This window comes from Colletotrichum godetiae (genome assembly GCF_030913485.1).
Source record: "Colletotrichum godetiae strain CBS 193.32 chromosome Unknown BDP55scaffold_37, whole genome shotgun sequence".
Taxonomy (NCBI): Eukaryota; Fungi; Ascomycota; class Sordariomycetes; order Glomerellales; family Glomerellaceae; genus Colletotrichum; species Colletotrichum godetiae.
In genome coordinates, this window is record NW_026851285.1 from 75695 (window position 1) to 99299 (window position 23605).

General features: G+C 53.6%; 7 protein-coding genes across 7 annotated transcripts; 5 read left to right on the forward strand and 2 right to left on the reverse strand.

Annotated features, from left to right (window-relative positions):
- Window positions 1–2269: 2269 nt before the first annotated feature.
- On the forward strand, window positions 2270–3167 carry BDP55DRAFT_695987 (uncharacterized protein; the record flags this gene model as incomplete). The annotated part of the gene is made up of 2 exons (XM_060577538.1): window positions 2270–2295; window positions 2369–3167. The coding sequence occupies 2 exons, from the start codon at window positions 2270–2272 to the stop codon at window positions 3165–3167; spliced, it is 825 nt and encodes a 274-aa protein (XP_060426520.1).
- A 599-nt stretch (window positions 3168–3766) lies between these two features.
- Window positions 3767–5747, forward strand: BDP55DRAFT_672590 (translation elongation factor Tu). The gene is made up of 3 exons (XM_060575542.1): window positions 3767–4169; window positions 4231–4259; window positions 4324–5747. Exons 1-3 carry the CDS (start codon window positions 3995–3997, stop codon window positions 5455–5457), a joined length of 1338 nt encoding a protein of 445 aa, XP_060426521.1. The 5' UTR covers window positions 3767–3994; the 3' UTR covers window positions 5458–5747.
- BDP55DRAFT_672591 (40S ribosomal protein S29) lies at window positions 5748–6759 on the reverse strand. Its single transcript, XM_060575543.1, is given in 4 exon segments — window positions 5748–5972; window positions 5985–6218; window positions 6351–6450; window positions 6579–6759. 3 exon segments carry the CDS (start codon window positions 6638–6640, stop codon window positions 6210–6212), a joined length of 171 nt encoding a protein of 56 aa, XP_060426522.1. The 5' UTR covers window positions 6641–6759; the 3' UTR covers window positions 5748–5972; window positions 5985–6209.
- A 154-nt stretch (window positions 6760–6913) lies between these two features.
- On the forward strand, window positions 6914–8477 carry BDP55DRAFT_615630 (protein disulfide-isomerase erp38). The gene is made up of 2 exons (XM_060571258.1): window positions 6914–7652; window positions 7719–8477. Exons 1-2 carry the CDS (start codon window positions 7142–7144, stop codon window positions 8309–8311), a joined length of 1104 nt encoding a protein of 367 aa, XP_060426523.1. The 5' UTR covers window positions 6914–7141; the 3' UTR covers window positions 8312–8477.
- BDP55DRAFT_672596 (heat shock factor binding protein 1) lies at window positions 8478–9232 on the reverse strand. The gene is made up of 3 exons (XM_060575544.1): window positions 8964–9232; window positions 8736–8838; window positions 8478–8672 (listed from the first exon to the last, which is right to left on the reverse strand). Exons 1-3 carry the CDS (start codon window positions 9003–9005, stop codon window positions 8587–8589), a joined length of 231 nt encoding a protein of 76 aa, XP_060426524.1. The 5' UTR covers window positions 9006–9232; the 3' UTR covers window positions 8478–8586.
- Window positions 9233–9377: 145 nt separating this feature from the next.
- BDP55DRAFT_672597 (uncharacterized protein) lies at window positions 9378–12312 on the forward strand. The gene has a single exon (XM_060575545.1). It carries the CDS (start codon window positions 9609–9611, stop codon window positions 12174–12176), a length of 2568 nt encoding a protein of 855 aa, XP_060426525.1. The 5' UTR covers window positions 9378–9608; the 3' UTR covers window positions 12177–12312.
- Window positions 12313–17967: 5655 nt separating this feature from the next.
- BDP55DRAFT_634791 (peptidase S8/S53 domain-containing protein) lies at window positions 17968–19468 on the forward strand (the record flags this gene model as incomplete). The annotated part of the gene is made up of 3 exons (XM_060572711.1): window positions 17968–18642; window positions 18759–18891; window positions 19023–19468. The coding sequence occupies 3 exons, from the start codon at window positions 17968–17970 to the stop codon at window positions 19466–19468; spliced, it is 1254 nt and encodes a 417-aa protein (XP_060426526.1).
- Between the last annotated feature and the right edge of the window lie 4137 nt (window positions 19469–23605).

Below are 23605 nucleotides of genomic sequence, written 5' to 3' on the forward strand. Positions count from 1 at the left end.
TACTCCGATTTCATACTCGCTTGTACGGAGGTGCGTCTCAATAGTCCTTGCAGTCGCTGCCAAGCCCCAGACCCACAATTACTGCCCATCTGAACTAATAAGAGCCTAGGGATTAATCTTGACCTACTTTACTTACTTTCCCCCTAGCACTACCCATAGCAACGATTTTACCCTATATACCGCTATTATAATACTACTACTAATCCTATAATAATATTAAAACTATTAAATCGCTACTTACTACGCTACTCTTTTTTCTTTAATATAGATCTTAAAATACTAATAAAGAAGAAGCTAGATCCAGGCGTTAAGGCAATAATTTTTATTTTATAAAATCGACTTATTAGGTAAATTATTGAATAGGTCTCTCAGGCTTTAGAAATTCTAGTTTGAATTATTTATAACGTTCTTACCTATATAAAAAAGAACGGATTTAACCTAACTACTCTTACCTTCTCGATTAAGCCCGCCTATTACAAAAATACCCCCTAAAATGGCCGTTTAACCAAATAGATAAAAAAGGTTAATGATACCGTTATCTGTAAAATCTACCGTAACCGGTATAGGTATAAAAAGAACTATATTAATATTATTAGGGACTTATTAAGGGACGAGGGTATTAATATATTTATAATAATTATTTAGTAAATCCTTTGTCGTTATAGCTTCTATAAAATTAAACTAACCTATAAACTAGGCTTAATAAAAAGGATATGGTAAAAGCGACTTAAGTAGTACTTTAATTATTAATATTGGACCCTTAATAATTAGAAGCGGGTTATATAGTCAGACAAGACCGTAATTACCCTCAACTACCGTTGCAGTAATTATAAACTTTAGCGTCGCTTAGATAAGGCTTATTTTAAGTAGTATATATGAGAGAGGTGGAAGGGTTATTCTAAATTCATATTTTAGGGGTCTTTCTTATACGATTTAAAAAGGCCGTGCTACTATTGGATTCCCGAGACTGCTACTAAGAGGAAGGCTGCTGATATAGTGATTATCGAGCTTAATGTAGAGCTCGAGCCCGTTCAATATTAATAGTGGGAGCTCGAGAGTAATATAGAGTAAATGGGCTTATAGAACTAACTGGGCCGTAAACCTTAATTCAATTAGAATACAAAGTTAGGCAAGTTAATATAGAACGGTAAAGGCGGAATTAATTAATATAAATACCGTAAAAAGATCCTATTACTTAAATTATTCCTTTATATTAAAGGATTACTTAATAATTTAATTATATAAAAGGATAAAGTACCCGCTTACGACTATTATTTTACCTATTATATATATAGCCTTTTTGAGATTACGAAGCTTCTTTAGCTAGGTAATTTACCCGACCTTAATCCTATTAAACCTTGCTAGCCGTAAATAAAGAGATAGACTACTAGGAAAAGGGCGCCTTTATTATGGGCCGAAATAATACGTCGTTAATAAGAGTACTAAAAAGTATTACTGTAAAAGGAGATCTAGAAATAAATAAAAAGGGTACCTTACCATATCTAATAGATAATTACCCTAGAGGGTAATAATAAATATAAAAAGGGTCGTTAGGCTAGATTATACCGTTAAACGACCATTAATTAACCTCAATTAACGACTTTTTACTGCTAAATTAATAATAATTATAGTAGGTAGAAGTGGCCGAATTCTGCCGCTTGTACACACCCTAGCCAGCCCCTTATCGACTCCCCTGTCTATGGCAGGGGTTGGTCTTGGCAGCAACTACAAGGACTATTAAGACGCACCTCCGTAGGTACATGAACAAATTGCGTACGGCACGCAGCCCATTTCTGATAATCGTGTTGAGCTATCCGTACCCATTCGTATGGATACAGTACATTGCATCTCTCTAAGTGGTACTTAGGTAGGTAGGTACCACTGTGGTAGGACCTCACAACGGTGCGATAAGATAAGGTTCGCCGCTCCCACTTTAGCGAGCGAAAATCTCAATTGAACGGCTCCGCGGTCGGGCGAAATTCCACCGGTCAGCCGCCCGCCGTCCATCACATTGCAACCTTCCGTCCCGTGCTCAGAACTCCACATAGCACCGATCGCATTGCGAAGTTGCTCTTTCGCCAATTTTTTTTTGCCCTCTGCTTCGCTCGGGGACTTGGCGATCGTAATCACGGCCGGTGTAGATTGCAATTCGCTCACTCTTCGTATTCCCTCGTCTGGCGCCACAACGTCACAACCTCCACAGCACCTTTCCAGTGCTCCCCTACCTGAATCCCCGAGGATACTCCCTTTTCCTTGGAAGCACGTAGCCATGTTTGAGCTTCCCGACGCGAAGAGGTGAGGCGGAAGCATTCTACTCCTGCGGACCCCTGCGCCGGCAGCAGCGCTGACCACAAACTCGCACGAACAGAGTCCGGCGAGAAGACCTCGAGGGGTCGTCCGACGACGAAGGAGCGGGCCACAACAAGCAGCAAGATGCGGACCTCTTAGCGAAGCTGCATGCCCGTATGGCGGGCATGCTCGACCTAGGCGACGCCGACCAGCAGGCCCCGACAGAAACGACCGAGCAACCGACGACGACGGACGGAGAAACGGCAAAGGACGACGAGCCCGAAGAGTTCGAGTTCCGGCTCTTCACCACATCAAACCCGGCGACAAAGATTGCGCTAGTCGACGAGGACGAGCGCGCAATGGCGGGTGACGGAGCCATGATCCGTAAGAGGCCGCTGTCGTACTACATCGCCGGGCAGCCGACCTCCGAGGTGAAGGCGGAGCTCGCTTTCTCGGCGGTGTCGGGCGAGGAAGTTCTCGAGCGGGCGCAGCGGCGGTGGTGGGGGATGGAGCAGCCTTGGCGGGTGACGACGATTCCTGGCACCACGGTGTCGTCGTCAGAGAAAACGGCAGCAGAATCAAGAGCAGGAGCAAACGCTGGAGGAACAAAGGAGGAGGCGGACGCTGCGGCGGCGAGGAGGAGGCGGCCTGGGAAGAAGAAGCGTCTTGCGATACGGGTTAAGCGGCGGGAGAGGGAGAAGAAGATTGAGGAGGAGGAGAAATTCAAAGCGGGTAAGGAGGAGGCGCTGAAGGAGAAGAAGAAAAGATTGAATAGGCTGAAGAAGCTAAGGAAGAGGGCCAAGGCGAAGGAGGGGAAGAATGGGGGTGGGGAGGGTGACGGTGACGGTGGTGAGTCGGGATCTGATGGTGATGAGTGAGTTGTCTGCCAGACTCTCCATCGTGAGAAATCGACAACCAGAGCGATAAGAATGTGATCTGTTCCCCCAGAGGTCATTGAGCAGTGTCTATTCGAGAGATCATGGGGGCAATAAGTCCAATTGCAACATCCGTGGATGGCCTTCTTCGTCATATCTCCAACAGCGTGGTAGCTTTCAATTTTGGATCTCAGCGGAGGAGTGGTTTGCAACTTGGCACAACTTCTTACTAGCGCTGGAACTCCAATGTGTGGCCTGTTTGGTTCATGGGCCTCATTTGTACTGCCAGAGGCAAACGGTTCGAAGAGTCCTCGTTCGAAAAGTCCCCGTTATCGACGGCAACTCCATCGACTGCCAACAAGGATCAACTTCCTAAAACAACTGCATCTTTGGGGCTCTTTTCCTGTCGAATCCTTGCCAGCGGTATTGTTGAAAGTCTATCAAAACCACCATCTGCGTGACGTGCAAGACTTAAACTGTGCCCCAGCCAGTCAACACTCGCGCATTACCGGAGCAGCACTCAAGGGAGGCGACGCGACGTGAATGGCTCGCGTAGTGGGGCCGGGGAGAGCACTGACATACCGGCCCGCCAATGGACGCAGGAGCTCCAGCAGAGCTCCCCGTCTTTCCTGGTCGAAAAGGAATGTCCCGGCAGCAAAAAAATTTCGAGGACGCCGACTCCCATCAGACGATATCTACCTCATCAACCTCCTTCCCCCCCTTATCACCACAAAGCCGTTGTCGACAACGAGCAATTCCATCCTCCATCCCCTCTCTGTTCCTTCTTCTCTCTTTTCTACTGTACTATTTAATACCCACAGCCTGCGAAAATGTCCGCCTCCCTGAGATCCGTCGCGCCGTTCTTCCGGACGGCGCGCGCCTCGCTGCGCCAGGGCAACGTTAGCCCCCTTCAGGCCGCTCTGAAGAGACAGAACGTCTCCCCCATCCTCAACGTCTACCGCACATACGCCGTCTACGAGCGGACAAAGCCTCACGTCAACATTGGTATGCGAACTCGGCCTATGAGTGTTTGGGAGATGTAGCTAATCTGGGGATCATTTCACAGGTACTATTGGCCACGTCGATCACGGAAAGGTACATATTCGGACTCGAGGGGTTTGTGCCATTGCGCAATGAATACTGACCGAACCCTCAATAGACCACTCTGTCTGCCGCCATCACCAAGAGACAGGCCGAGAAGGGCCTCGCCAACTTCCTCGAGTATGGCGCTATTGACAAGGCTCCCGAGGAGCGCAAGCGTGGTATCACCATCTCCACTGCCCACATCGAGTACTCAACCGACAACCGCCACTACTCCCACGTCGACTGCCCCGGTCACGCCGATTACATCAAGAACATGATTACTGGTGCCGCCAACATGGACGGTGCCATCATCGTCGTCGCCGCCTCCGACGGTCAGATGCCCCAGACCCGTGAGCACTTGCTGCTCGCCCGCCAAGTCGGTGTCCAGAAGATTGTCGTCTTCGTCAACAAGGTCGATGCCATTGACGACCCCGAGATGTTGGAGCTCGTCGAGATGGAGATGCGTGAGCTTCTCAGCACCTACGGCTTCGAGGGTGACGAGACCCCTGTCATCATGGGTTCCGCCCTCATGGCCATGCAGAACCAGAGACCCGAGATTGGTCAGGAGAAGATTGACGAGCTGCTCAAGGCCGTCGACGAGTGGATCCCCACCCCTGCCCGTGACCTCGAGAAGCCCTTCCTCATGTCCGTTGAGGATGTCTTCTCCATTTCTGGCCGTGGTACCGTCGTTTCCGGCCGTGTCGAGCGTGGTCTCCTGAAGAAAGATACCGAAATCGAGATTGTTGGCAAGGGTGACCAGATCATCAAGTCCAAGGTCACCGACATTGAGACCTTCAAGAAGTCTTGCGAAGAGTCTCGCGCTGGTGACAACTCCGGTCTCCTCCTCCGTGGTATCAAGCGCGAGGATATCAGCCGTGGTATGGTCGTCTGCAAGCCTGGCACCGTCAAGGCCCACTCCAGCTTCCTCGTCTCCCTATACGTCCTGTCCAAGGATGAGGGTGGCCGCCACACCGGTTTCCACGAGAACTACAAGCCCCAGATGTACCTCCGTACTGCCGACGAGTCCGTCACTCTCACCTTCCCCGAGGGCACCGAGGACGCCAAGAACAAGATGGTCATGCCCGGTGACAACGTCGAGATGGTTGCCCAGCTGCACCACCCCTCTGCTGTTGAGGTTGGCCAGCGCTTCAACGTCCGTGAGGGTGGCCGCACCGTCGCCACTGGTCTCATCACCCGTATCCTGAAATAAGGGACTCTCACTGCAAGATTTCTCCAAACTCGGTGAAATGGCACCCAGAACACAGCTTCCCCGACATGAAATGGGAACCCGGATGGTGAAAAAATTGGGATTGTACAAAAAAAGGAGTTGGATTGCTTCACGATTTCATGTACAACCGACCCAAAGTTTTCCGCTTTGAGCCCTCGAGCTCGTGTATATTGTCGGGGCTTGGGCTCAAAGATCTCCGCTCTACTTCACCCCTTGTCTTTGAATCATGTACTTTTAGAAGACGACGGACAATAGAACAAAGTGTGCTTTGTGCCACATGATAATGCCTGACTATATTGATGCAACACGTGCATGTTCGCTGGACATGTCATCGTAACGTTTGGTAAACCTTGAGTCATCAATTACATCCCCAGAACTTGGAGGGCCATACTAGCTAGCTGCTTGGTATCCAGGCGTTGCGCGGTCTCACGAACTGCAGATGGGTCGTGCCGTCTTCACGCGCAGCTCAGCTCACACATTCTTGGCTTGATATTGAGTCTGTGTGTAACGCCCCAAACGTTTTAGATGGTGGTAAAAGGTTCAATGTCGTGGTATTCGTCTATCCTCAGTTGGACGTCCGACGGATTTTTGCACTTTCCGTTAAGCCAGCCATAAGAACTCCAATTGCCCTTGGAAGCCTTCCCTCTTGTCTGAATGCATTTTTCCACGGGCCACTCATGCCCAACCACCTTCACCAAGTTCCCATCCTTTGCCGTCTCGGAGTTTTGGACAATTTAACGGTACTGTAGAAGCGCGGCATCGGGTTAGCGATTTGCGCCTTATTGAAGCGATCATGGTTGTAGTATGGGGGGAGGGGTTTCCAGGCCGGGTTCGTTCGCAAGTTCCAAGGGGTGTCTGTGTGTGTTTTCGCATACCTTGTTGAAGCCGATGTCCTTGGCCTTCTCACGGAAGCACTGACGGCACAGGTTGAGGTCGTACTTGCGGATGAGACCGGCGGTGTGCTTGCAGACACGGCTATAAAAATTGAAAATGTCAGCATTTCTGCTTGTCTTCTCCTGTGTGCGCGGGCGCATCCCGACGTTTCCCAAATCGTTCCTCCATCCAGAATTTCGCAATGGTTTGGGGAGGGGTTTTATTCGTACCAAGAGCGGGAGCCCTTGCCGTAGTTGCGGGGGCGGGAGTTCCAGACAGACTCGTGAGACATGATGGCGGTTGTCGAGCGGGTGGGCGGTGTCGTCGAGAGGGTGGTCGGCGAAAACTCGAGATGGTTTGGCTGTGGTTGGATTGAGGACGTCTGGCGGAAATTTTTGTGCGCCTGTATTTTGCTGGGGCTTGGGTCAGGGTGGGTTGGAGCCCCCTTCGCTTCTGGGGGAAGTCCGTGCTTTGGCAGTGCACGTGATGTAGATAAGATAGATGATAAGCATTGCTGATAAGATTTTGCCCCCCCCTGCTTTCTAGTGGGGCCCTGCTGGGAACACCGCCTGTTGGAGAAGGAACAAGGGACTGAGCTCTTCTGTGACGTTAGGGGACGACCTGCAAAGTGGCTTCTTTACCAATTCCTTCAACAGCTGATTTCAAAGCATCGGTCTTCACCACCATTATCTCTAACTGCTGATATCTTTTTCAGTAGCTTGATATTCTTTTTCTTCGTCGAGATACCATATAGCCTTCTTTATTCCTTCCCGTCCGATCCGATCAAGCAACAATGGTCGTCCTCAAGAGCTTCGTGCTCGGCGCTCTGGCAGCTACCGTTGCCGCCAAGTCTGCCGTGCTTGACCTCATTCCCTCCAACTTTGACGACGTCGTCCTCAAGTCTGGCAAGCCTACTCTCGTCGAGTTCTTCGCTCCCTGGTGCGGCCACTGCAAGAACCTTGCTCCCATCTACGAGGAGCTCGCCACCGCTTTCGAGTCCTCCAAGGATGTCCAGATTGCCAAAGTGGACGCCGACGCCGAGAGAGACCTGGGCAAGAGATTCGGGATTCAGGGATTCCCTACTCTCAAGTGGTTCGACGGCAAGAGCGACCAGCCTACCGACTATAAGGGAGGTCGTGATCTTGAGGCCCTGAGCACCTTCATCACGGAGAAGACTAGTGCCAAGCCCAAGAAGAAGTACACCCCGCCCAGCGCCGTCAACATGCTCACCGATGAGTCCTTCAAGACCACCATTGGCGGCGACAAGGACGTTCTTATTGCCTTCACTGCTCCTTGGTGCGGACGTAAGTCTCAATTCTGCAATTCCCTTTGCTCTTGACCAACAATGCTGACCTGAACTCCTTCAACAGACTGCAAGACCCTCGCCCCCATCTGGGAGACTGTTGCCCAGGACTTTGTCCTCGACGAGGGTGTCGTGATCGCCAAGGTTGATGCCGAGGCCGAGAACAGCAAGGGCACTGCCGCCGCCCAGGGCGTTTCTTCCTACCCCACCATCAAGTTCTTCCCCAAGGGCTCCAAGGAGGGCGAGCTCTACACCGGTGGCCGCAGCGAGGACGACTTTGTCAACTTCATCAACGAGAAGGCCGGCACCAACCGCAGCCCCGGCGGCGCCCTTAACGCTATCGCCGGTACCATTGCTTCCCTCGACGAGATTGTCGCCAAGTACACTGGCGGCACCAGCATCTCCGACGCTGCCGCCGAGGCCAAGAAGCAGGCCGAGACCCTCAAGGAGAAGGCCCAGTACAAGTACGCCGAGTACTACGTCCGCGTCTTTGACAAGCTCAGTAAGAGCGACGGCTACGCCCAGAAGGAGCTTAAGCGCCTCGACGGCATCCTGTCCAAGGGTGGCCTGGCCCCTGCTAAGCGTGACGAGATCACCAGCAAGACCAACATTCTCCGCAAGTTCCTCGAGAAGGTCACCGGTGAGAAGGAGGAGTTGTAGTGAACTCTATCAGCAAGTTTTCAGACGCATCTTGAAGTATGGGTTTGGGAAGGTCCTAGGAGGTTGAAAAGCAAGCAACATGCAACTGAGCGTGTTTAGCTCCAGTTGGGATTGGTAGTCTAGGATACCGACGATGATGAATAACAATAACAAGTATAACTCAAGTCTGCCCATGGAACTCGACCATCATATTCAGCTCCTGTGAGGTTGTACTATGAACCCTAACGCCATCGGCATGCAAACCACCTGCCTCGTGAAATATGTCAAGACTTGAATCAAGACTTGGACGGGCCGGCGTCCTTCTCCTTGTTAGCTAGAAGAGCGGCTTCAAGGTTGTCCAGGCGGCGAGACATTTCGTCCACTGTATAGCTTTAGTATGTAGTAGAGACATCAAGTAGTCCTCCTCGGGACTTTCTAGACTTACTCTTTGCGAAAATCTCACTTGAGACACCCGCGAACTTGTTAGAGATTGTGTTCAGGAGTTCTTCGACGGCTGCGTTGACGTCGGTCTTGGGATCCTCCGAGACCTGTGAGATTCTAAAAGTTAGTTTTCAGAGAGAAGACTAGAGCCCAACGACTTCGTCCGCCGCCTCCGGTGCACCAAAGACTAGGCGATGTTTCCACTTGCAAAGCCTGAGGTGAAGTAACTGACCGCAGACTGGTTTGCGCTCGAGTCGGGGTTGTTGGAGGCCATTGTTTTATCGGCGAGAGAGCCTTTCAGTCGGCAAAGGCAGAGCTGGTGTGTGAAAACTACAATGTTCTTGTCTTAATCGACCTGGTTATGTTTGAGATACCGTCGGCGGGGTTGTGAGTCTTGATGTCGCCTGGCTGTGGGAGTTATGAAAGATGAAGCGGTCCAGGTTTGGCGGGGTTCAATGTGTTTGCGCCTGTTGGTTCCAGTAAACATGCAATGTGGAGGGGCCAAAATGCGCACGCGGAGGCCAGCTCTGGAAGGTGTCTGCTGGCGTGCAGCGCTAGCACCAGGGGACGGGTACCTGTGGGGCCTGCCTAAGGCGATAAGACGACTGGAGCGTCCCCCGGGCTCCGGTATCCGTCGCGCCGTCAAACGGTCCGCTTTCAGCAACTTGGCTGATGCCGTCATCCGTCTTCAAAGTTACTTTCGGCCTACAGTGTTCAGTTCATCCGTACATCGTCACCCTCCCCAATCGCCACACCAGAAGCATTCTTTACGTCTGCCTTTCCGACTAACGAAGCTTCCTGCAACAACCGACAACCCGCCGGCCAGTGCAGCAGAGCGATGGCCCCGAGTTAAGCGGCCCAAGGCACGCCGCACACCATGCCCAGTTCATACCGAGACCCGCGCCTCGTCTTCCTCGCCCTCGCCTTCATCGGCGTCTTCTGGATTCTCCTCTCTCCCGGCAATGGCGGCGCGTCTTTGTTCTCTGCCTCAGACCTAGCGATCCAGCGCCTACGGCGGCACCAGCACGCTCTCGACCTCCTAAACACCTCGGCTTACGGCGACTTCACACCGCGCGAGAATGGCACGTCCGAAGGCCTGCTACCTAGGTCGCTTAACCTAACGGGCTTCCGTCCCAAAGACGGGTTCGCCTGGGACGATCTCGAGCGCTTTCGGGAACGCTGCTTGGAATGGAGTCACAACGCGATACCGCCCGTCGGCGGGGTGAACCTATGGGACATTGGAGAAGGAGAGCCCGTGTGGCAGAACGCCACGGGCGCGGTCAAGGGGACCTGGATCCGGAGGGAAGCGACGTCGAGAAGGGAGTGGACGAACTACAACCTAAGCGCCATCACGCCGAGCCTGCATTGGAGCGGCACGCAGTCGGAGTGGGCCAGGAACATCACGGGAGACGAGGGCAAGATCTTGATGGACCTCGTCGACACCGGTAAGCACGGGAGGGAGCTGGACTACCGCAGCGACGTAGAGGACGATGAGGGCCCCTCGTCCGGCGGTAAGGTGCGCAGCGCGAAGGCCTCTATCACTATCGAGGATGTCAAGGGCAGCGGCGTCAACTGGGAAATGAGGCTTCACGGCGTCCAGTGGCCTCGTCAAGGGACCATTCTATTGACGACGACCAGCGAGAAGTTTGACGGCATTTTTGGTCTGCCGCATCTGGCGCCCAGCTTGGACTTCTTCCAGTCGAGCCAGCGGCTGCTCAACCTGACTCTCGCGGAAGTGCTGCGTAGGAAGGAGAAGGAAGTGTTCAACGACGGCGTGATGCCGTGGACGTCGGATCTCTCGAATCCACCGGATACGCTCAATCCAACGCCACATTGCGAGTACATCATGTATGCCCAAGTACATCCACCGGACAGGAACTTTCTAGACATGAAGGGCTTTCATCCGACGAGGGAGGGCATGGCGAGGATCATCAGCGACATTGAGCAAGAATTACGATTCCCAGAGGGCGCACCCATTCGCGGCGTCCCAGAGCTCCAGCTCTCAGCCGTCCTTTGGTCGCCCGACTGCGCATTCTTTCTCGAAACCAAGGGACCGCCGGATTTCGCGCCCGTCGATGGGCAACACCTCCAAGGCATGAAGACGGAGATCATTTACCACAAGATTCGGGTATGGATCCTCCTCTTCGCGATGGTGATCCTCACACAGGCCCTCCTTCTCAAGCAACAGATGAAGGAATCAGCCACACCTTCGACGATGGGTCGTATCAGCTACTCGACCATAAGTATGATGGCCATGGTGGACGGTGGCATTTTCGCCGCGGCGTCCATGTGGGCTTTGGATGCCAGCATCACGTACCTAGAGTCGCTTTCGCTTTTGTTTTCGGCGTTTCTGTCCATGTCCCTTGGCGGCTTCTTTTTGGCGGAAATTCACAAAGTGCAGGAGCCTGAGAACAGGAGGCGTGCCGAGAGGGAGCAGCAAAACACCAACAATGACTCGCCGCATACACCGGCCACTCCCCCGCAAGATCTCGAAGCGGACTCTTTGCCGCGGCCCGTCACCGCGGGGCCTCGCAGGAGAGCACCCTCGCCTCCGATCATCATCCCCTCGGATCAGGATATCGACGCGGAGATTGCGGACGCCGCGAGCGGTGCGGCAGCCGTGCCGACAGCGGGCACCGGCGGCGGCCATCGTATCGGGCCCGAGGTCACGTTCCAGTCGGTCATATTCCGCTTCGCCATGACCGTATCCCTCATCCTCCTTGTCTCCATCGCCTCCACGTCCTGGTACCCGCGCGTGCGGAACTTCTTCGTCAACAGCGTGGCCCTCGTCTACTTTTCCTTCTGGGTGCCCCAGATCCACCGCAACATCCTCCGTAACTGCCGCCGCGCGCTGACGTGGCAATTTGTCATCGGCCAGTCCGTCCTGCGACTGCTCCCCTTTGCCTACTTTTACGTCTACGAGAACAACTTCCTCTTCGCCGAGACGGATCGGCGCGCGTTCCTCGCCTTTTGCGCGTGGCTATGGATCCAGCTCTGGGTCCTCGCGTTCCAGTACGTGCTCGGCCCGCGTTTCGGCATACCAAAGAGCTGGACGCCCGACGCGTGGGATTACCACCCGATCCTGCGCGAGGACGGCGTCGAGGCTGGTGGGCTGCCGATTGGTCTGCTTTCGGAGCCCGGGTCGCCGTCTCTGGAGAGGGCGAGGTCCGGGTCGGGCGGCGGCGAGGACGTCAGGGATAAGAAGAGTGGCGGCGGGAGTAACCTGCGCGCCATCGACTGCGCCATTTGTCGTGAGGTGCTTGAGGTGCCCGTCATGCGGGCGGGCGAGGAGGACCCGACGGCCGGAGGGGTCGTTGGCGTGTTTACGAGGAGGAATTACATGGTTACGCCGTGCCGGCACATCTTCCACAGCGCGTGTTTGGAGGGTTGGATGCGGTTCAGGTTGCAGTGTCCTATTTGTCGAGAGGAGTTGCCTCCCTTGTAGGAGTAGCGAAAGAGCGAGTCGCGTGCTCTGGCCTTTGTTTGGAGCGCGTGTCATAGCGGGAAGATTTCGATCATGTGTTTATTAGAAATGATACCAGAATGAGAATGGGTTGAGATACACCCAGCTGACCTTTTGAGCTGCGGTTTGCCTCTCTTGCGGTCCATCGTGTCGTTTCAATATTTGCCCTAGTGAATGCTACCATGGCTGCCTCCTTGTGTCTGGTCCATGATATGACATCGACCGTTTGATGCAGACAGTATCAACCCTGATCACGTCAGTGATGAGTAATAAGCATAACCACTCGGCGGCTGAAAGTGACCATTACGGAAGATGGGCGTCCACCATCCTCTCCAAGCTTGAATCGGCTCTTTTTCAAGAAACGAACGGTTTCCGAGAGTCGGGACTAAGACCTCTGGAGGTCTATCAAGAGAAATCAAACATCATATTGCTAGCAGCCCACGGGCCTATGCTCCTAGGCTATCTTAAGTTGAAACCAGCACGAGATCATCTAGGTAGAATGAGAAAAGGAAAGAAAGACAAGGATTGAGACGCTAAGTATTATTTGACAGCCTTCTATACGTGTCAAAGGTTCGGCGTTAATGGAAAAAAGGGGCCGCACTATATACCTTTCAATCCAGTAGTGTACTTTCTCGTCCGCCTTTGATAGGACCCTCCAACCTCACAGGGTATGATAGAAGGAACGCGCCTACGTGGACTGTATATTGGGGGGCGGTAGTGATGGCTTAGTAGCACTAAAACAGCTCCTATCCGTTGAATACGGGCCGTGGACCTGGTTGATGAGGAGGGTTGATCATGAATCGTGGTGTCTGTATTTCTTCTCGTCACTGGAGACGGTGTGGATTATCAAGTCGTAGATGCTTTGAGTTGCATGATACTCAGACAGGTATACAACATGGATTGTATGGTCCTTAAGAGGCGATAGGGGGCTTATGCAGAGATTTCGAGTGCCTCACTCTGGTTTATGTCAATGTACGAGATAATGGGTTCAACTGCACATTGATAGGGAAGTTCTCACCGTCTAGTTTATTCCTTTTCTCTCTGACGTCATCTCTGTAGTCACTGCGAGGAGTGGCTGGCCATACAACTACAGAATGCAAATGAGAACTATGACGGAAGACTTCACGACGCGGGATATCCAAAGACGAGCCTTGAGGGAGAGGCTGCGGGTTGAATGCTACCACACACTGGCACGATAAACCTTGCCGTACGGATACATCATGCGGAAAAGAGCCATCACCAAAGGAAATACACTTTAATCCCCAACTTATTTCCTCAAAACACAATCCGCAGTTTACCCCCTTTGACACAGCATAGAAAGCCGAGCAGACCAAAAGATCTCCCGGGGGAGCCGGAGAAGGGGGCAAACACCCGCCGCGCATCCGCTCCGCGCCGCTGCCTCTGCATAATGATTGTTCCATTGATCAAAGGTACCTTATCTACATCGGACCAGTTAAACAGTCAAATCAACCCCCCCGCGGGCCAAGGGTGAAAGAGACAGGACCAACCGGTTGTCTCATCCAGCGGTCCAATGGCTATGGGTAGATGAACCAGCTCCCAGTCGCCCCATCCCATATCTCTGAGGCGCAGACTGCATTGTTTCGAAAAGGGCGGCTGGTCCAAGGCGCAGAATAGCTGCAGCCAAGCTTGCTGGCGTGTCCATTCAGGGGGGGTTCCCTTCCATTCAGGCCAGCGGAACAATTCGAGCGCATCCATAACGTTTTCGTGGCGTAGGAGAATGAGAGGTATAAACGACTGGATCCGGCTCGGGCTTGCCTCGATTCGAGTATTCCCAAGAATCACCCATGGTATTGGTAGTCATAACCAAGTGGATGTCTTCGTGGTCGAATGCAATTAACGACTCTCAGCGATGCTCAAAAGAGGCGACGGGTGTGTGTCTTCCAGGGAGCAGAAAAAAGGCATAAAAGTGCGCATCCTTGCCCCGGGTCTGCGGTCATGCGGCACAGCAAAGTCCCTAACCCATATGTCCTATTCTACTTCAATAGCATCAGCCTTCCATCAAACCCACGATGCCAGCACAATTTCAGTTACGCAAGAAAAAAAAGGCATGGTGTCGATCGTGCTGTTGAACCTGGTCATCGGGAACTCACCAAACCGGACCAGAGACTCATTCTAGATGTTACAGGTGACGCGAACCTCTTGTACGTGCAAACAGCAAAGGAAAGCTCGTTTAGCGATCAATGGGTGAGCGCCACAAGTGCAAGAGCGTTTTATCCATCGGGACTGGGGCATCAGGAAAAAGCTATCTTTCCTGTTGTGTCGTGTGAGGGAAGCGGTACGAGGGCGGTCGGATGCCAGCGGCCGAGAGAGCCGGTGTGACGACTGTAGTCATCACGGGCCCCTGGAAGGCGACACCAGTGACACCGTAACCGGTGTGGAGACCAGGAAGTTTAGTTCCCGTACCCGGAAGCCTGGGACGTATCTCGGGTGAGTCCGTAAAGCAAATGACGCAGCGGAAACGGCGTGCCGAGGCCTGGAGTCTCTTGAGCCAGGGAGGGTGTTCTAGGCATAATCGACCGATCCTCAACTAGTTTCCCCATGGATCTTGAATTTGTCCTCAGGACAGCCCCATAAGGCGGAGGGAGGCAAGGGAGTAGGCGGTGCTGGCAGTGACCGATGCTCAGACAATCCGACGTTTCTGACACTCTACTTGTGATGTACTGATACGGATACCCAAATGTGGTCAGCTTGGACCAGTGGATGCAGGCGATCAACCGCGTGGGGTACTCCACGATGGACATGCCTATCAGTCAAAGTGTCTCGGAGTATCCAGGAACTTGGGTATCGTGCCGTCGTATGAAATCATAGCCAACGTACCGAAGGCCAGGAAAAGGCCCGAGGGAGGTTTGGATGGCCGGCTCAGTGGTCAATAGAGTCAAGCTTGTGCGCACCAGCGTGGCAGACCCTGGTGGCCATAAGCACAGCCTGCCATCGAGTGGAACTTTTGAGGTCCATGATGGAATCCGTACCAGCGATGCTCTCGCTTCCTTTCTGACATGCAGCTTAGCTGCATTGGCCTATCGCGTGGGATTGGTCCAACGGCCCCCCAAATTTCGCAGTGAAGGCAGGCCAGACAAGGCATCTCGCGAGGCGTTATGCTATGGCGCTTGAACCCCCTCTGTCACCGGAGCTCGCGATAGAGGATTGGTACCTTACAGGTTTGAATGGAGCATCAATAGGCCGCTGGTCGTTGTGCATAAGGCCACGATGCACGGGTAGAGAAATGGGGGGTCCCATACCGAGACGTCCCTACCCCACGATAATGGGTATCGCCAGCGGACATGTCCGAGAGACATTAATGCTTGGTGACGTGCAGAGATGGAGCCTCCAAAGTCTACGACGGGAAACACTTCCCAATCGATCTGGCTCACACTATCGTAGGGAGGTTCTGCAATGTCCCTGCGTCGAGCTGGCTATCGCAGATTCCAATCGCAAGATATCGTCACATCAGCCGCTCTCCTGGGTCCTTGGCACACAGCGCCTTTCATTCGTAGTCGATTTGGAATAGCATGAAGAAATCCAAATCACTGCCGAGGTCCACTAGCTGACTGCTCCTCGGAGCCATGAGAGAGTCTCACTCCGGAACACCACCGGTTCGCAGAGGTCTCAGATTCGATGTCGAGGGCTTTGGGTCGAACCACATCTCCGGAACCGGTAGCACGTCCGTGAGATTCGGGTCCGTGGTCGCAGTTGACACCTCCGCGTCCCGCTCTGTACCACAGGAAAAGGCAAAAGCTTCCGCAGAGGCGCCGCCGTGCGTACGAGGAACACGGGACACCAATCGGTTGTTCCTCTTAGAGGAAGGGAGAGAATTAGACGGAGCCTCGCGTCTCAGACTCTAGAGACCTGAGTGGATTGGGTGGCTGATGTCTGTCGAAGTTGGTGATTGCCCTGCAGAAGCGGGAGTCTGGGAACCGGCGTGGAGTAGGCGGTGGCCTCTGATTAGTCCATGATGGTGTTGACGCGGTAGGTGATCATGGATGGTAGGGCTGAAGAAGACGCAAAGAAGGTATGTAGATGCAGCGAACGTCATCGTGGGAAGGCATTGGTGCAGTCAATCATGGGTCGGTGTGGCTTCTTTCTGCAGTATCTCAAGAACCAGAGCGTGACTTTGGATGGACGATGGCTGAGCAGCGGCGCTAAGGCAGGCGATATGTAGGCACTCTTGAGGCAGATTCCCAAGACGCAATTCGATACATGGGGGCTCCCGGCTCAAGAGGAGGCCGCCCTGATCAAGCCCTTGGGTCAGTAGGTTCAGGGAAGGGCAGTGGAGGCTTTCCTGGCCACCCAGGGCCATGCTTCGAGCTCTCTGGCGCATAGGGCTGAGATGGAGGGTCAAGGACTGGGTGAGAGTTTGTCTCGTCTTTCGAAATGGGATGGTCCCCATGGTCCCTTGTTCCCCCCCTCCTCTGCTGCTGGCAACGACTGTCGACGAATGCATCCAAGCCCCTCAGTCAGCGGAAGCGGGCCGGTAGGATGACCATTGCATGTGGCGCAGCTGACATGGCCGAAGCGGGTGAATTGAGCCGAGACATTTGGAGGTTGGGCGTGGTAGGCTTTTGTTTGCCAGACAAGACACAGGCCGTGTCTGTCCAGATACTCGGCGAGAGATGAATGGATTGGGCAAGTGTGAGGTGTGGGAAGTTGTCGGTTTCTCGTGTAATTGTGTGTGTGTGTGTGTGTTTCCATCCGTGGTGTAAGACCAGCTGGGGAATGAAAGGTACCGAAACGTTTCGATACTTTGGTCTGAACATTTGGTCAGTGCTTGGGTACAACCCGGGGTACTTCTGTACGTACTCTATACTCAAGGAGGTATCTTTAATCCGCACCTTACACCAATAACTCCGTACATAGAGATGTCGATGGTTGCCACAGATCACCAGAGGGCAGCAGCGTACATGCTTAGGGGACCGACAGCCCTTCCCGCGAGACAAGACGCTGCTCCTGCCATGCTCGCCTGGCAGTGACACAACGCCGTCGAGACGGGCCGCGTGCGTCCGGTCATCATGCCGGCTCATGCTCTCTAGGTCAGGGTTTTCCCGCAACTTTCAACTGACAAATGCTTCGGGCTCCTACTTCTGCGCCTGTTCGACTGGTGCTGCTGCCCGTTGGCGATACGAGGAACGGCGACGGACAAATGCAGCTAGCAGCGCGCTCTTGCATGCCAAGAGAGACCGCCTCTTCATCCCGTGATTGTCTTGTCTCTCTTATCCTCACATTTTGTATCGAGAGCGGGTGGTTCTCATTCCGGCCGTGACAGTCCGGGGTGTTACAGACGACGGCAGTAATTTGTACCTTGGAACATCAGGCCCAAGTACACATGAGTGATGATGCATAGTGCTGAATCGCCAACGATGCCAATGCTTTTACCAACGCTCCCCCACCCCACGAGATCCCTACGAGATAAGCAGAAATCTTCACCTGGGCAGCGCAATAGCATCGTTCAATGGCGAGCCCAGCTACAACATGCCTCATTGGGAAACATGCCCGCCTCCTATGCTGCCCATGCCTTGCTCACGCATCTACGAGGTACGGGCGACGTTGCATCGCCGTCTTGACCTTCGTTTTTGAGAAGTTCAAAGTCAGATAAACCCACAAGCGTTCGTCTTGGCTCTTGAGCGTACACGATGATGGAATAGTTAGGAAGGATGAACCAATGCCATGATTGTGATTTAGTACAAGTATAAAGAGCAGAGAAAATAGTAGAGAAAGCGCAGATGTTGATGTTGATTGCCAGCATCGCCAGTGAACAATGTCCTTCATCAGCGCAACCGCAGTCCTCCTAACGCTCGGCCTCCGGGCCCTAGCCGCTCCCGCACCGGCCTCCGTCACCCCGGACGGCATCATCCCGGGCGAATACATCGTGTCCCTAAAACCGGGCCTCGCCCGGTCCCAAGTCGAGTCCCACCTCTCCCGCGCCGCCTCCGTGCACAGCCGCAGTCCAAGCCGGCGCGACACAACAGGCATCGACAAGGCCTTTTCCATCGGCGCCTTCAACGCCTACGCGGGCTCCTTTGACGAGGTCACCATCGCCGAGATCATCAGCGGCGACGTCGACGGCGCCGTGCTCTCGGTCGAGCCCAACCGCCTCGTGGAGATTGACGCCCTCGTCACGCAAGATGCCGCGACGTGGGGTCTAGCTAGTCTCTCGTCGCTCAATCAACTGACTGGTTCGTCTGACGGTCAACCTTATACCTACGACGATTCTGCGGGCGAGGGCTCCTTTGCGTATATCCTCGACACCGGCGTGCAGGTCTACCACCCTGACTTCGCGGGCCACGCTGTCAAGGGATACAGTTCACAGCCCGACGAGGAGTTTGACGACTTTGGCGGGCACGGCACGCACGTTGCTGGTACGGTCGGGTCTCAGACGTATGGGGTCGCGAAGAAGGCGACGGTTGTGGATGTCAAGGTCCTTGCTGGTTTTGTAAGTGGCATCCTCTCCCTTCCCTCGACATTTGAAGAAAAGGAGAATGCAATGGCTTTCAACATGTGGCTTCATGATCAACAGTTGATCAACACTACCTTACCTGAGAGTCTTAGGATAAGAAGTCTAACCTTCGAGCACAGGGCACTGGCAGCGTCGCAACGGTCCTCGACGGCTACAATTGGGCCGTCAACAACATCACAGACACCCCCGGTCGCCTTGCCAAGTCCGTCATCAGCATGAGTCTCGGTAAGAACCCCCCAAATCCAGTTGTCGGCCGATGTTGGGTATTGCGCCCGCCGAAAGAGAAAAAAATAAAAACCACAGGACCCCTGGACTAACACACAACCTCCCCCGGTTTGCTGCTGCAGGGTTCCCAGTAAGCACAACAGCCTCCGCCCTCGACGAGGCGGTCAACGCAGCCTACGACTTGGGTGTCCCGACCGTCGTATCGGCCGGCAACCTAAACCAGGACGCCAGCCGGCGCTCGCCCGCGCGGGCGGAGCGCGCCTTCACGGTCGCGGCCGCGGACTGGAACCGGACCCGGGCGTCCTTTTCCAACTTTGGCAGCCTGGTCGAGGTGTTTGCGCCGGGCGTCGAGGTGCGCTCACTCGGGCTCGACAACAGCACGACGGTGTACTCGGGTACCTCGCAGGCTGTCCCGCACGTCACGGGCCTGATTGCGTACCTGAGGGGCAAAGAGGAGGGTTTGGCTACCCCGGATGAGGTGTTTGCGAGGGTGAAGGAGCTTGCTGTCGAGGGTGTCATTCGGGATCCTCAGGGTACTGCGAATTTGCTTGCTTTCAACGGTACTGTTTCCTCCTAGAGTCCGGGGCGTGTAAGTGCGTCGTTGTTGACTCGCGGGGGTAAAGGGGAAAGAGGCGCAGGCGTGGAGGTAATTGCCACTGTTGGGTCCCGTCGTCTGGCTTGATACAGACAGATGCATTACTTACATGAGAGGCACATGAAAGTAGCAGCAATCATCCATCTTGGGTGAGGAGTCTCTGAGACTGTATCACTTGGCTCTGGTAGTCTGGTTCCCTCCCCGTCTTACTCGTTGGCCTCTCTTCCTCGTGATTCTAAACGGACGGGACTGACTGAGAGAGACGCATTGTTATTGGTACCACCCTGTACAATTGCACTTATCTGCCAGTCAACTGCTTCCATAATACAAGGTATTTTAGGACCCGCTTGGTAAGCTCGCCGGCCCGGCGTCGGTGTAGTCGTTGATGCCGAAACGGCAACCTCCAGAGGTCCCAATGCCTCTTCCAAGCGGAGCCGCCGTTTCTATTGGTAGCGGCGGGCGCCGTCAACACAGGGAAACAGCATGGTGACTGCATCGAGACGTGGGCCGGCTAGTGTACCGGTAGTCTGTAGAGCAATGGAACGAGGACTGCGGCCCTTCAAGCTATACCAAGGTAAGGTAGCCATCCAATGGTCCAGTGCGAAAGGGGTGCCTTGTCCAACCAATCTACAGGTGAGCACGTGTCGTCGCGGGGAATCCACCGTGACTGCGATCCCTCCCATCATCCATGCTCTCTCCTTGCTCCACTTACCGTTCTCTCTCGTGCTCATGGATCCTGGTGGTGGGCTCGTGGTTCACTGGTTGGTGACTGGTCAAGTGGATGAGAGCAAATCTGCGAATTGGCGATGGCGATGATGACCTGCCTGTTCGCCTGCAGGGCTTAGCCGCCCACCACCAAGACCAACAGAAGCGAAACAAACAGCACAGCCACAAAGAAACAACAACTTTGTATCCGTAATGCAGGTGGACTAATACGTCGTTGGTGTCATCATTCAAGGGGTATAGAAGCATGGTGGAAGGCTTCGCCGAGACTAAACATGTGCGGGAGGGATATCTGTATGGTAGTGACGATAATAAACCCCGTCGGAGTTGAGGGGGTTGGGATGGGAATGAATAACGAGATGAAAGACGTGGAGGTTACGTCCAACATCCGAGAAAGGTCGGAAGAGGGAAGGAGTGGGGATGAGAAGATGGAGATCTGGAGAGAAAGAGGTTACTGGAGGTGTGCGATGAACGGACGTCGACAGGCATACCCGGGCATGTTGAAGGTGACTTGCCAATATTGTCCACCTCACTTTGACTCTTTTCCTTCTTTCTGCATTTCGAACGAAGTATCACTCAAGAGCAACTGCCGAATCCCCTCCTTCTACGCTGTATCAGTCCATCAGATAGCCGTCTTTGCTTTTTTATTTTATTTTTTATGCCCCGTCTCCCCCGTTTCGTTTCGCTTCGCTGAAAGGGCTCAAAAGTCAAGACTCTTGAGATCAGTGTAGGGTACCTCGAACGGTTCTTCAGACCGTCACTCACAAAGCAGCAGGGTACAAGGACGAGAGCAGAAAGCCCCAGTTACCAATTGGGGCAAGTTCCTCGACGAGCCGACGACTAACACGACCGGGCCAGGTACTCGACCCCTGTCTCGCATGTACTTCGCCGACGCCATCAAGTACCTCGGTACGTACTCCGAACACCCAGCAGTCATTCCATCTTCTCATCTCTTTGATCTGAAGGAGACAGCACAACGGGCCAACAAGTATGGACGAGGGAAAGGCAGGGAAGGTCCTCCGTGTTGCATCCAGGATGTAGGTATTCCTAATTCCATACCGTGCACGAAGTACGGAGTACGACAGACAAGAAGAGCCATGCTTGTGAAACGTTGACTTCTTTTTCTTATGCGCATCTCTCGTTCAGCAAAACAGAATTCCTGCGCTGTCAGTCAGATATCCTTGCCGGGTACTCAAGCATACAAGGTAGATGGACAACATCTGGTGCTTGTTGCCCCGAACAGTAAATGTCCTGCCACCTCGTCTGCTCACCTGCTTCACCTTGAGTATGGAGTATGGATAGCAGATATCAATAAACATCTGATTCATCATGGCGAGCCTTACTGACTCTGGTTCGAAATACCGAGCGGTACAAGCGTAAGGTATTGTACACAGGCAACAGGTGCGGCTGCCCAGACGCCTTGTCTCGCCTGCCCTGGAGGGGTGGTTCAAATGTTGCTTGTACAATGTTTGCTTCGTGCTGGTAGTCGTACTCCCCCTTGTCTATTTCTCTCTCTGTGTCTCGCTCTCCCACTTACCTGACAGAGTACTATGTCTAATACTTTGTTCGGATACACACAACTGAGGTGGGAAAACAGTAACGATTCCAATGCCGTGGATACCTGGTCCAAGCCTCTCTTCGTCTTCTTCTTCTGCTTCTTCTGCTTCTTCTCCGTCTTTTTCTTCTTCCTCCACTCTCTCACCTTTCACCTCTCTCCTCCACCCCACCATCTGCGGATAACTTTTCTTTTCCCTTCCTCAGCTAGAGCCAGGGACTAGCCAACTCCGATCCCCCACTCCCAACCCCGTTAACCCAACCTCATTCGCTCATCTCTCGCCTACTTCTCCCCCCCCAGTCCAAAGCCCAGAGTTCTCCTCATCCTCCCTTCTTCTTCTTCTGCTCTTGGCCAAGCCTGGATTTTGGTCGTTTCCGTTGCTCAGGTCTCGACTGATTATTCTTCGGCACCTGTGTTTTCTGATCTCTCTGCTGCATCTGCTGCACAATTGCTTTCTTCTCGTCCTAGCCCACTCGCCCTGCCTGGTCTGGACCCAGACCTAGTTCTGCTTCAACCGAGTGATCACTGATCATCTCTTCTTACCGTCCTGCTGGCTTTCGATATCCATCCCTGCTTCTTTTGGGTATGCCCGTCATCAGATTTCAAGCCTGACATCTTCGGATACGGATACATCGATATTACCTCGACACCACTGACCTACACCATCACCACCATCACAGCATCGCCAGATTTTCACCTATAACCGTTGCCTCGCCCTCACCAACCTGGAATCTGATAACTGTCCCCACGTCAGCACTCCCTCCCTCCCTCCGGTACATGCCAAATCGGCGTCGGAGGTCCTGCATGCAGTGCAGCACAGCGCAGCAACATATTCCCTCCGCCAGTGCCTACCTATAAACCGTCAGCGTCTCCTCTCCGCCCATCACCACGGCACGACACCACACCACCATCGAACAGGATCCCGGTCCGGGTCTGCGTCTGCTGTTCGTCGCAAGCCACCTCTAGCTTCACAGGCCTCCACATCGCGACTTGTCTCATTGCTTGGCTTTTTTTCTTCCTCTCTTTCTAGTCTATTCCTCCAGGCCTCCTCCAAGCCCCCCCACCCCCCCCTCCCACCGTGGATCTCGGCCTCCCCTACTTACTCGGATCCCCCTCTCCCCTGGTCCCTGTGGTCCAAGCTACTGATCTGTTGCTCCATTCACATCTAGTGGCTTGTAGCGTCACAACACTAGCTACGGATGCCCAGGTCCGCGCCCACACGCCATCTGCCAGCCCTATATTACTCTATCCTCCGTCGCCCGTGACTCGCGGCCCCCAAACTCCTTTCCGCTGTGAAAGGCTGAAGCTGCCCAAACACCCTGTCATTGCGCATCTGATCAGCAAGCCGAGAAAGCAAACTATTATATCACCCCCAGTCGAGACACAACTACTCGTCATTGCCCTTCTTTGCTTTTGATCGACATTCAAAGAGAGGTCTAAACAATAACCGTTGTGGCTCTCCTCCTGAATCTTCTCACCTGATCTTTGCTTCTCCCACCTCACCCTCCTCTACCTACTTTTACAAAGTACTGCAGTCTGCCCCCCCTTCGACTTGGACTCTTTTCTTCTTGGCGCCTTTAACAACCACTTTAGTCATGTAAGTGCGAGAGCCTAGAGCTCGAACCGAGGGATAGACCCCGTCCCTCAGCAGATCGCCCCTCCGCCGGACCTGTTCCCCGTCCTGGTCGATTCTACACTAGGCTTACCCTGTCTAACCGCCGAGTTCACAGACCACCCGTCATCGCGCCGACCCTTAGCTTGCCTTAGTTACTATCTCCGCGCCCCGGTCCCCCTCTACCCTAAAGAGCTCCGAATCCCCTGCATTCCGGCCAGACTTTTTT